Here is a 12,478-nt window from a genome sequence, read left to right on the forward strand (position 1 = left end):
TCTAATTTATCTTACTCAAACTTGTTATGTTAAATATATAGTTCAGTTAAAATGGCAGCTTTAATTAACTAGCCTGTAGTGTTATATCAATCATTGTTTTCAGTATGCAAGGAAAGGAATAAAAGTAATACAAATTTTCGGCGTTTTTCTCTCTGGCTTTATTCTAATCTTGCAACAAAATGTCATTATAAGTGTGGGTTTTATGAGTTTATCTCAGCGAGTTTCTAAGATTTACTATTCGACGTTGATACTTTTGTAAAGCGTGCATATATGAATACTAAAACTCTGGTTATTTAGCAAGGTTACCTCTTGTAGATTGCTATTGCATTACATTTATTGTCCATATATTTCAGATTGCTTTTTCAAAAGTTCATTGTACGTTGGCCATGTGTCACAAACAATTGACAATGTTACATGTGATCGTTGGGACGTCCACCTTTTACCCAGTAACCTGCTGGCTTCCAAGCTTCCGGATCCAAAGCTGTCAGATGCAGCTAACTTCTGTAGAGATCCTGATGGAAAGGGACATCCCTGGTGTTACATCAGCGGGAATCCCCTGAAAGCATGGGAGTTCTGCGATGTTTTATTCTGTGAAGGTTTGTAGTCATAGCAAGAATAGCAGCTGCAAGACAGCATTATTATTATTATTATTATCATTATTATTATTATTATTATTATTTGCTGTTGCTGTTGTGGTTGTTATTGCTTTTGTTGTTTAAGTAGTAATAGCTGTGGTGGTAGGTAGTAGTAACAGTACTAGAGATAGTTATAACAAGATCTGTCAGTGGCTTTTATTTTTGTTATTGTTTCTATTTCAGCAGTAGCATAAGTAATAGATATGCTGAGAACATTGATAACAGCATCAGCAATGCACAATCGTTGGCATTATCATTGGTATTAGCGGTTACATTCTCGCAGTGTTGTTGATCAGATTTTTCCCGAAAATCTAAACTTTTTACTGCGCTCTGCAATCTGGGGAACACTCTTTCGCTAACAATGCTATCAATGCATGCGATGTTCTACAGATTTGTTGATTTATTTTTTAGCTAAGTAATTGCAAACATTGCAGTGTGTCATCCAGGTCTGTACGATTTATAGTTGGGATTTCTTCCAATTTTAATACCTTTCCGACTCTCATTATGCCAATTTGCATTGCGTGCTTTTCATTTTCCCCACACAAGTTAAACTAACGTCCTTTTTATTATGCAATGATATACATTGGTATTACCTTTTACCTTAGTTGTCCACCAGCTACCTTCACCAAACGTTGCGAATAACTTACACACGGGGCAAGAAAGAACCATATTGATTTTGTGGTCAAAAATATGTTGGTCAAGGATACTGTGACCTAATTTCAGCATTGGTTTCAGCTAAAATAGCACTAGGACTACAATTTAGAGACTGACCAAACTATGTGGATAGTTTGCATTTGAAGTGAGGCAATAACCTATCGAATTTAGGGTGAAAAGGTCAAAGGTCAAGATCATTTTGTCTAAAGGGATAAAACATATACTGCATACTAATGTCAGCTTGCCAACACAGACCTATATTAAAACTTGTGATACCTTGCAAATTAATTATCGATGAAGTGTAATAGGTTTGGGTCAAAAGATCAAACGTTGAGGTCATTGTGGTTGAAAGGAATAGTTTCTTTATATAAACTTGTTTTCGACTATGTGTCTTGGCCAAATTGTGTAAATGTCCTGCTCTTAGCTACAAGAGAAGACCAGTGATTTGGGGGATCACATGTCAAAAGTGTTGAAACTGTGGGGTCAAAACCTCAAGAGTTATTTTCATTGTGATTCTAAGAAAAATGGATTTTACATGATAATGTTTGTTCTATGCTAAATTCCTTGACCAAATTATGTGGATGGACTTCACATACAGTGATAAAGAAACGAATTAATTTTCATATATCTAGATCACATAATGCTGCCTTAGTTAGTCTAGAAAGAAACTAATGGTTTCTAAACAATAATTATAAGTTACTGCATTTTTGTGGGAAAATATGAACGAGATTTTCGGATGTAAATACTGCGCGATCTTGGGAGTGAAGTATATCCATCCAACAAAACGAGTTTATATTTTCACATACAAATGCACTACCCTTTTTATTATATGCTCATTTTCTTATTCTACCTAAGTTTTAATTATATAAACAAAAATACACTACGAGAAACAAAGTAACTGAATGTATGCCATATTCCAAAATAAATACATAAGCGCAGATTCATCATTACACAATAACAAAATTATTACTAGGCACATAACTCCGCCCAGATAAATCTAAACTTAGTTGCGCGCTCGACGTAAGTTTCGAAAAAATATGGCGTATCTAGTTCAAATTGAAATTTGAAGTCATATTGTGAAGGAATGCCCATTGCTACAACTTTTTCATCTCATCTGGAATGAATAGATTTTGGTATTGTTTTCGATTCTACGAAATTTCGTGATTATAGACTTGATTAATATGTGACAATTCCACATGAAATACATCGGATTGAAGAAGCGAGGGTGAATCGTGTTGACCTTTGCAAATGTGTTTCTGTTTATGTCATTGAATGTTTGAAATCATAATGTGGGAAAAATATGAAGTCTTTTAATTGCAATTATCAAAAAGACGCTATGGAATGTAATGCTTATTTCATTTTGAATGCAGTAAGGAGGATGTAATTGCACTTATATTCAAAGTTACAGTACACTATTGGAATGTGTAATCAAGATTGAGAACCTATGACATGGCTCATGTAATTCGGATTTGCATAACTAAGAAAGTACATTTTGAGGAAATTCAAGATGTAAAACTGTAAGTATATCTTTTTGCCATTCTTATCACCAGCTAAAAAAGACAGTATATGCCTTGTCACTTGTATATTATTTGTAAGGAACCTTTATTCCGTCAATTGTATAGCTAGCCTAAATCCGAAATAGTGTATCAAAAATGTTAACGCGCAATGTTGCGATGCAGCTGGTATGTCGTAGTCCACGAAACATCTGCTTTACTTCATTTAGAAACAGACCACTCTGGTGGCCTAGTGGTTAGAGCGTTCCCCTTGGACGCGGGAGGTCGTGGGTTCGACCATACCAAAGACTTATAAAAATGGTACTAACAGCTTCCTCGCTTGGCGGTTAGCATTACGAGGTTAGTGTTAGGACTGGTCGGCCTGGTGTCAGGATAATGTGACTGGGTGGGACATCACGCTACATGTATACGACATGATGCCCCAGTGTTAGACATCACTAAAAACTGCCACACTGCAGACATCGTAGCGATATGACTAAAATATTGTTAAAGCTCCGTTAAAAAGAAAATCCAACCAAAATATTTAGAAACAAATTTAAACAACCACAACGTAAAGTGCCTTCTTCGCGAGTGTACATGATTTATTTACAAATCAAAAGTGCTAGCGTCTACGTCTATTGGTTGTTTATAATAGAAAGTAGTTCCTTTATGCACGTGAATTCATTAAGATGGTGTACAATATCGTAAAATAGTGAACGATTCTGAAAATGTAAAATTAACGGAGAAAACAATGAGCATATAATAAGTTTAATTAAAGACCACATACCCTGACCAAAGATTAAGGTCACTCATATCCGTTTGTCAATGATCACTAGAATTAGCTATACAGAGGATTATCATGCACGGGACGTAATGTTAAGTTCTCGTCTGTAAATGCCGTCTGTAACATTAAATTCCCTGAGGGCGCTATAAGTTTTACCAAAATGGCAATTCCCAGGAGGGAATTTGAAATGCATAGTACGCTCCGTGATGTTAAAATTATCATAGTGATCCAAACTGTACCATGTGTAAATTTTGAGGGCCCCAAGAATCCCCGATGTTAGATTCCCGTAACAAACTAGACGGTGCAGTAATGTTTTCTGTAGAGCTATATAGTTCTCCTTTAACTACTGGTGTTAATTCTAACAAAAATATTCCTTATCGCCCGTTCATCGGCAGCTTTCTATAACACTGAAGCCTCTGTTGATTTATGTCCTTTGACTGTTGTTATTAACAGTCTAAAATTGCATTTTTAAACTGGGAGGCAAAAAATGTTTTAATTTTTTAGAAATTTCTGTCTTTTATCTTCTCATGAATGCACCCGAATACAAAATGTTCAATTTTTTCTCCAAGTTCTAAGCATTATTCTTTGTACCTGCATGCACAGACAACATACACATTTTCCTTTAAAAAAACAACACTATGTGTTACAGAGTGCTACTACGCCAATCACAGTCAGGTCTATAACGGGTACGTCAAATCTACTCCTCATGGGGAATGTCTGAACTGGACTGGTGCATCGTTTATTGAAGGCTATTTTCCAGATGGCAGTGTGACAAGGGCAGAAAACTACTGTCGAGACCCAGATGACACTGGACATCCCTACTGTCTTACAAATCATGGCTTTACGTCTTGCAGCATTTCGCAGTGCAATAGTAAGTAAATCAGCCTGAATGGATAATGCAAACGAAAACACAAGTCGCATAATGAAGACAAAATTATTGTCAAACTTGGGGAGTTGTTTGAAGTGTTGCACGACCATCACATCTTATCCTAACCAGTCAGCTGTGCTCTTTTGTCATGAATATTGCAAAGATTCTCATTTAAACAATGCCTTTTCGAATGATATACGATCCATATTTTTCTTTCTTTGTATTATCTAAACGCTTTCCTGATCTCTTTAGATTTGCAGCTTGAATTTCAGGATTTGTAGAACGATGCTTATTAAGGCACATTTATCAGAGTTACACATGAGTACCGCTCCGGTGGCCTAGTGGTTAGAGCGTCCGCCTCGGATGCGTGAGGTCGTGGATTCGATCCCCGGCCGAGTCATACCAAAGACATACAAAAAAGGTACTAACAGCCGCCTCGCTTGGCGCTCAGCATCAAGAGATTAGTGTTAGGACTGGTCAGCCTGGTGTCAGGATAATGTGACTGGGTGGGACATCATGCTACATGTATGTGGCATTACGCTCCAGTGCTAGACATCACTATAAAGTGACACAGTGCAGATATCGTAGCGATATGACTGAAAAAATTGTTAAAGCTACGTTAAAAATTCAAATCACATCACACAACATACATACACATCAGTATATACGGTACCTATCATACAATATATTATGTACCAACAATGAATACAAATTGAGACATAGTTCACTTATATTGACGCATGAATGTTGGGAGCAAGAAAAACATGCAAATCTATCATTGATTTCTATTAACCTTGTGTGTAGACTCGGATAATCACTTACTGAATATATTGTGGTGTGTAGACTTGGATAATCACCTGCTGAATAAACTGTGGTGTGTAGACTTGGATAATCACCTACTGAATAAACTGTTATGTGTACACTTGGATGAGCACCTAACTAATAATCACCTACTGAATAAACTGTTGTGTGTAGACTTGGATAATCACCTACTGAATAAACTGTTGTGTGTAGACTTGGATAATCACCTACTGAATAAACTGTTGTGTGTAGACTTGGATCATCACCTACTGAATAAGCTATCGTGTGTAAACTTGGATGATCACCTAACGAATAATCACCTACTGAATAAACTGTGGGGTGTAGACTTGGATGATCAGCTACTGAATAAAACTGTTGTTTGTAGACTTGAATGATCGCCTACTGAATAAACTGTTGTGTATAAACCTGGGTGATCACCTAACGAATAATCACCTACTGAATAAACTGTTTTGTGTAGACTTGGATGATCAGCTACTGAATAAACTGTTATGTGTAGACTTGGATAATTACCTACTGAATAAACTGTTGTGTGTAGGCTCGGATAATCACCTACCGTATAAACTGTTGTGTGTAGCCTTGGATGATCACCTACTGAATAAACTGTTGTGTGAAGACTTGGATGATCACCTCCCGTATAAACTGTTTTATGTAGACTTGGATAATCGCCTACCGAGTAATCACCTACCGAATAACTGTCATGTGTGGACTTGGATAATCACCTACCGAATAAACTGTTGTTTGTAGAATTTGATAATCACCTACCGAATAATCACCTACCGAATAAACTGTTGTGTTTGGACTTGGATAATCGCCTGCCGATTAAATTACCTACTGAATAAACTGTTGTGTGAGGACTTGGATAATCACCTACCGAATACATTGAGTTGGATGATAAACTGCCGAATAAACTGTTGTGCATAGACTTGGATGATCACCTACCGAATAAACTGTTGTGTGTAGACTTGGATAAGCTCTTGTTGACAATACTTCCTTAGCAAACTACAACATTTCATTGATAGTTCCTTAATTTCGTAACCTTTTCAAATACTCCCTTGCATGAAAATGCGAACATGAGCTAGACCTTCATAGAAGACATTAATCGTTTATTCCATTTAAATGCTAACTAATATAGATGCAATTACTCGCAAAAATATCCTTAATAGTGGTTGGTAAATCTTCTTTTAAAAGTGTTTTGCATTTTAACCTACATATACGAGGCATTTTAGAAATATGTACATTACTGGTAACATATATATAAAACGGCCGCTATCGCTTAACCAGCTTGAAGCAGCTGTTCTGTTATTTGTGCCGTTTTCATCATATTTGTCCCTGTTGCCTGTCTTCGTCTACGTTATTCTATTCATTATGTATTGGCTGTTCAGTTCGTATGTGTTTCTTCATCTCCTTGGTTTGCAACAATTAGACTTTTTCTGAGCTGTCTTGCTCCACTGATACAACTTCCTTTGTTTTCGAACACAGCGCCATCACGTGATACTCGCCAGTCAACCCGTTTATGCTACGATGGACCCTCATTAATTGCTTTAAATGACCATTATTGCCCATTAATATATGTATGTGTGTGATTGTGTGTTTTTTTTCTCTGCAAGTATCCTGGATGAGCCTAAGCTTTTGCTTTAATTATTGAAAATGTTATGCGTAATAAAATATTCTTTTCTAGTAATACCTATCACAATTAAATACTTAATCGTTATGCAAAATACAGTCTTTCCCACAAACAGTTTATTTTATTTCCGTTTATGAGTTTTATTATATTTATATTATATTTATTTTATTATTATTATTATTATTATTATTATCATTATATATATATATATATATATATATATATATATATATATATATATATATCAGTTTGTTTTGTGTAAATCAAGAAGTTCCATTCAGTTTCCCAATACTAAAGATATTAAAAGTGTTTGAAACTTACTTATACAGTGTTGTATTATTCTTGTGAATGTCTAACAATATCACCACATCCAAGCAGTGTCAATGTTTCTTGAAATACAAAGTTATGGTCTTTTTCCGTCCTTGAAAACAACGCTAAGTGCTAATTTCATATTGGTTTCGATTGCGTCATAAAGGAGACATTTCATTTTTGTATATTACTATAATTCTTTCGCAGCTGCTGTATGCGCAGACGACCCTAATACTCTTTGCTTTCATTTGAAATCCGTCATTTGTGGAATCACGCACATTGCACAGCAACTTTGCCCGAAGACATGCGCCATGTGTGGTACGTAAATTCTCCATATTAGTAATCACACTTAGATAATAATGTAATCAATTCACGCATAAGCAAATTAAGAAGAAGAGCACAACAACAAATAAGCGCCGGCCTTGTGATTATATGAGCAAAATGCTTTTTTTTAGTATAGGACCTATACGAAACCGCCTTGTGATGCCTTGAATATCCTCATGAAAAAAAAATCTGAATCAAAACTGGAATCAGAGAGAGAGAGAGAATACATTCTCTATGAAAAGTGAAATTACTCATTGACAAAAATGCATCAACGTGACAGGAACATGACAGGAAAAAGGAACCAACTTGTGTATTTTTCAATATTCCAAGAACAAAAAAATCCAGAAATATACTATAGTTCGACAATGCGGTTTAACATATTTTTGTCACCATTTGGCAAGTATAAATTAAGAAGAAGAAAATATAACTAAGACTGCTCACATAAGAAGGACCAAAACATGTTATCAATTATATGAACAAGTTTTTTTTCAGTCTAGGTCTAGGACCCATGCGAAACAGCTTTGTTACGGATTAAAATTAGTTCAATGTCTCTCATCAGAATGAACGCGAAATAAAATCTTGATTGCAATCACAAAGAGAGAGAGAGAGAGAGAGAGATTTACCATGAAAAATAAAATAAAATATCAAGCTGTTAAATTACAGAAAGGAATCAACATGACAGAAAAAACATAACCTGTTTACCTTCCTGATCAGTGTTCCACGAATAAAACAATCCATGAATATATTATCGTATATAAGACCTTTTATTCAGTTTGGTATGCTTTTGTCACTATTTGGCAGGTATACATTCCGCAGAATTGATTTGCAACACAAAGTGAATATGTACCAGAAAAAAAGCAATTTAATATTTCCAACTAAATTTAGGTCGGACTGTTACTAACTTTAGCATTTTCCAGTTAGTTGTTTTCAACAAATATAATAATATCAGTTTTCCTGCAACGGTTGAAAATTATCAGGAAGCAGTAAACTTTATGTCAGTCATAAACGCGTTGTTCTATTCAAGACGGATCGGGAGAGATCATCGGTTTTTCATAAATTTCTTCGTAACAAAAAATTTTCAGAAAATGAACCTTAAACATATAGCAAATTATTTATGAAGTTCGCGCGAATTTCAGTTTTGCATGTTGATCCCCTTTACATACAGCCTTCACTTCCCGCGCTGCTCTCGCATAGTCCGAAACGTACGACGGTGACGTAGAAGCCTTGTTTAGATAATGTGACAGTATTATCCAACGTACATTGACAAATGTAGTGTTGATCAGAGGTTTGGAACAGACCCGGTTATCGTCAATTGAGCTGTAGAAAATGTTTGACTACGTTTATCTTGATAGATGATGCAAACTTTATAAAAGAAAATAATAAAAATGAGAATGAAAAGATATGATGGGAAAGAAGGGCACAAGGGAGGTATATGTTTCCCTTTGGTGAGAGTCATAAAAATATCGGAAGGAAAGCCTCAATCAAACAATAAATCAGAGGGGGAATTTTGTTTAGTGTGATGTCAGTTAGGTCGTGGAGTGGAGACTCAGACGGTATTACCAGAGTAACTCGGGCGCTAAACGCCTCCGATTTCTCAAACAATATTTATTTCGACACCCCATCATAAGATATATCTGGTATCGCACTCTCGCATATCATCTACGTTAACACCGCTCTCTACAGGTTCAAAACGAGACTAAAGGCTAGAAGTTCATGCACAGAAGTCTGTAGATATGATTTTGAAACTGAGAATTTGGCATCAGAAACTAGGTTGGAAGTAGGGACTCTCACTAACAAAAAAAACCCCTCAATGAATCATTATTTGGCATGTAATACAAAATGCGTTTGGAGGACACCCAGCTTCCAGATGTCCGTCTGATTCATTATTATTTTGACGTACTCAGTAGAAATATGGAAATTAACCAGAACAAAACGGCTAATTTAAGAACATACTGTTAAGCATTCGAAAGATTGTTTTATACAACAGCTGAATGCAACTGATAATTTAGTTTAATTTTTTATATCTCTTTCATCTGTACTACAATAGTGTTTCTATATGTACATGACACACAAACTTAGCTGAATGGATAAACTTCAAATGCATTTCCAATTGTAGGTTTTGGCTTGTTGCCACCAGTACATGTTCAACCACCTGTGCACAGAGGTAAGTAAAATAAGTGTGCTGTCATAAAGTTGAAGAAAAGTGAGTGTTGACATATTCATGTATCTGACATGATGACATCTGTTATAAAACTGCCAAGCCTATAGACATAACATGTCATGTTTGACACATGCCACCCTTAAAATATTAGTTTGCAACATCGTCGTCATCATGATTATAATGAATTAACGACTTCTTTAAGACATTGAACACTTTATCTGATGTTAGAAATGCTCCCAATTTGGAAACGCTAATGTAAAATCTAGTATGAGGCTGTTGAAATGGCTATTCAAGACAAAATCAAGTGAAACATTTAAAATATAAACTAATTTTGTACTTGCTTCTCATTCCTCATGGACCAGCGTGGGATTCTGTACGAGCTTTCAGAAGTGGGTTCTATACGCTGTTTGCATTTTCTGCCTAATTAAAACAAGAAGACTAAAAGACTCTTGATAAATACATTCTTTTCTTCCTTTCAAATTTACTCAAGCACCGTGTCAAGACCATCCCATGGCTAGATGTGATGCGTTACGCGAATTTATCTGTGCCGATCCAAAAACAGCCCAGTACTGTCCCAAAAGTTGCTATTTGTGTTCAGGTTTGTGTTACCTGTAATGTTATCAACAACACACTATGTAACTATCTCCTACACGTCAATGAAAGTGCCCGTTTTATAGATGGATAAGTTTACAGTGATTGGATCCTAAGCGACAGGATATTTTATACATATTTTATTCAAATACAATGAGCAGTTTTAAAGATGTGACTATTAATTTCAATCATTCACGTAGCGAGTCTGGGCTACAAAAGTCACTGTGATGAATATAGTTATGAAGTCGAATAAATCACATTTAGTCTCCCAATTTTCTGGTGCCATGATGTTCATTTTGGGACTGAAGTGTAAACTACACAGGAAAACGATGCTAAGCTATATAATACATAACGAAGATGATTTCAGATTATGCACATACACTGGAAACCAGATTATAAGGCCGTCATATTTGTCGAAACTACTCCGAGAATCCACCTAGTTCCAATAGTAGGTCTGTCCAACTTGCTGCACAGAATCAGTTACTCTTGGTGGTATTTTCGTTAGTTACAGAGACGAAAGTTGCTTTAAATCAAATGTTAATGATTGTTCATTTGGCTGACGGAATGCTTCGCTCGCTCAAGAATACGTAAGTACATTAAGAAAGCATTCGATTGCGGTAAAGATATCGCAACAATGTTATTTACAAAAGTGGTAAAACATAGGAAATCGATTGGCACTTTGTTTTCTACATATTTTACGGTGAATAAAATCGTCCTGGTTGTCATTGAACCCTTTATTAGAATATACACGAGGGTAGGCATACCGCCATGCTTCATTCTCCGTGGACTATGTCCCAGCCTCTATTTTAATCAAAAGTCTAAGGAACAGCACATTTTTGTCGTGCTATACAATCTGTTTTCATGTTTGCGATTTTATATTGTATAAAATAATATTTATGTTTTCATTTGCTATTAATTTCTATGATATAACCTTCACATCCCCATCTATCCCCATCTATCTCCCCTTTACAACAGGGAAGCAAAACGTGATGGCTTGAAATATCTACTTCCAGATTACAATTTCTAAAACAATTGTTTTATTTATTCAAATAATTATGTACATTTCGTCTTGGTCTTTAATAATGGATTCTGATCCTCTTCATAAACGTTATACCGCTAAGTTCTAAATATTGATTATTTTATTTTTAAAATGCATGTCAATGTACATATATATTTTATTTGATCCTCAACATTACAAATTTGCTTCAAGGACAGGTAGCATTTTTACTGCAGTCTTTCATAAAGCTACTTTGTTATTTTAGAAAACATTTGGAACGGGTATTAGTAACCAGTGAGTTCAATGGGAAATAATTTCAATTCAGCTAATCAAACTCATTTTCAATACCGCATAGTTCTATTTTAACATGGACACATTTATCATTTCAGATGCTGTGACAGGTGAAATCATTGGAAAATAAAACAGTATATTGGAATATGTTGGTTATCAGTTATATACATTTTTTTTTAAATTGAAAACAAGAGGTTGTACATGTACTTTAAATTATTTTGGGTTTATCATCCTCAAATGATCTATTAATTTGGAGAGACACATATCTCAAAACTTCCTCTCACATAAATGGTCGATTCATTTGGAGATAATGCATATCCTAAGTCCTTCTGTCACACAAATACTCTATTTATTTGGAAATATGCATATCCCGAAACTTCCTCTCACACAGATAGTCGATTCATTTGGAGATATGCATATCCCTGGGTTATAGCATAGAATGCAAACCTTTTATCACACAAATTGTCTATCCATTTGGAGATATGCATATCACAAAACTTTCTCTCAAAGAAATGGTCGAATAATTTGGAGATATGCATATCCCAAAAATGTGACAATGAATACTTAGAGTACATTTTATAACTGAAAGTAATAAGTAATTTACTAATGTAAAAAATATGGTGACTTTAATTTCAATCGCCGTCCTCTTCTTTTGAAAGAATACTGACACGTAACAGCGTCAAACTGGTGTGAAACTTTCCCAAGCTATTTTTTAATCTACCAGTTCTGTTTTCAAGGACACAAAACAATTAAAGACGATTACACAAAATTAAACCAGAGCTAACAAACAAAGCGCATAACGTTAATACTATAGAGAATCATCATGTTTGCTGTACATATGGATATGGACAATTAAATAATAAATAAACTAGCGAGGTTGGACGTTGTTAGTTTTAAGTTATTCTAAAATGTTACATAATACCCT

The 12,478-nt window shown here is 35.2% G+C and overlaps 1 protein-coding gene across 2 annotated transcripts in view; it reads left to right on the forward strand.

The window, feature by feature from the left end:
* LOC149794196 (uncharacterized) overlaps window positions 1-12,116 on the forward strand; it is a 49,723-nt gene extending 37,607 nt beyond the window's left edge. Inside the window, exons 5-10 of one of the 2 annotated variants that reach the window (XM_089966534.1) lie at window positions 354-596; window positions 4,216-4,437; window positions 7,397-7,507; window positions 9,630-9,677; window positions 10,165-10,272; window positions 11,652-12,116. In XM_089966534.1, the coding sequence (XP_089822660.1) occupies window positions 354-596; window positions 4,216-4,437; window positions 7,397-7,507; window positions 9,630-9,677; window positions 10,165-10,272; window positions 11,652-11,683 (764 nt within the window). In that variant the 3' untranslated portion in view covers window positions 11,684-12,116. The remainder of the gene's footprint in view (window positions 1-353; window positions 597-4,215; window positions 4,438-7,396; window positions 7,508-9,629; window positions 9,678-10,164; window positions 10,273-11,651) is intronic. The other variant, XM_089966535.1, reaches the window with a different exon arrangement.
* The last annotated feature ends 362 nt before the right edge of the window (window positions 12,117-12,478 follow it).

Source organism: Sinohyriopsis cumingii, chromosome 8 (assembly GCF_028554795.1).
Source record: "Sinohyriopsis cumingii isolate HCF-2022 chromosome 8, ASM2855479v2, whole genome shotgun sequence".
Classification (NCBI taxonomy): Eukaryota; Metazoa; Mollusca; class Bivalvia; order Unionida; family Unionidae; genus Sinohyriopsis; species Sinohyriopsis cumingii.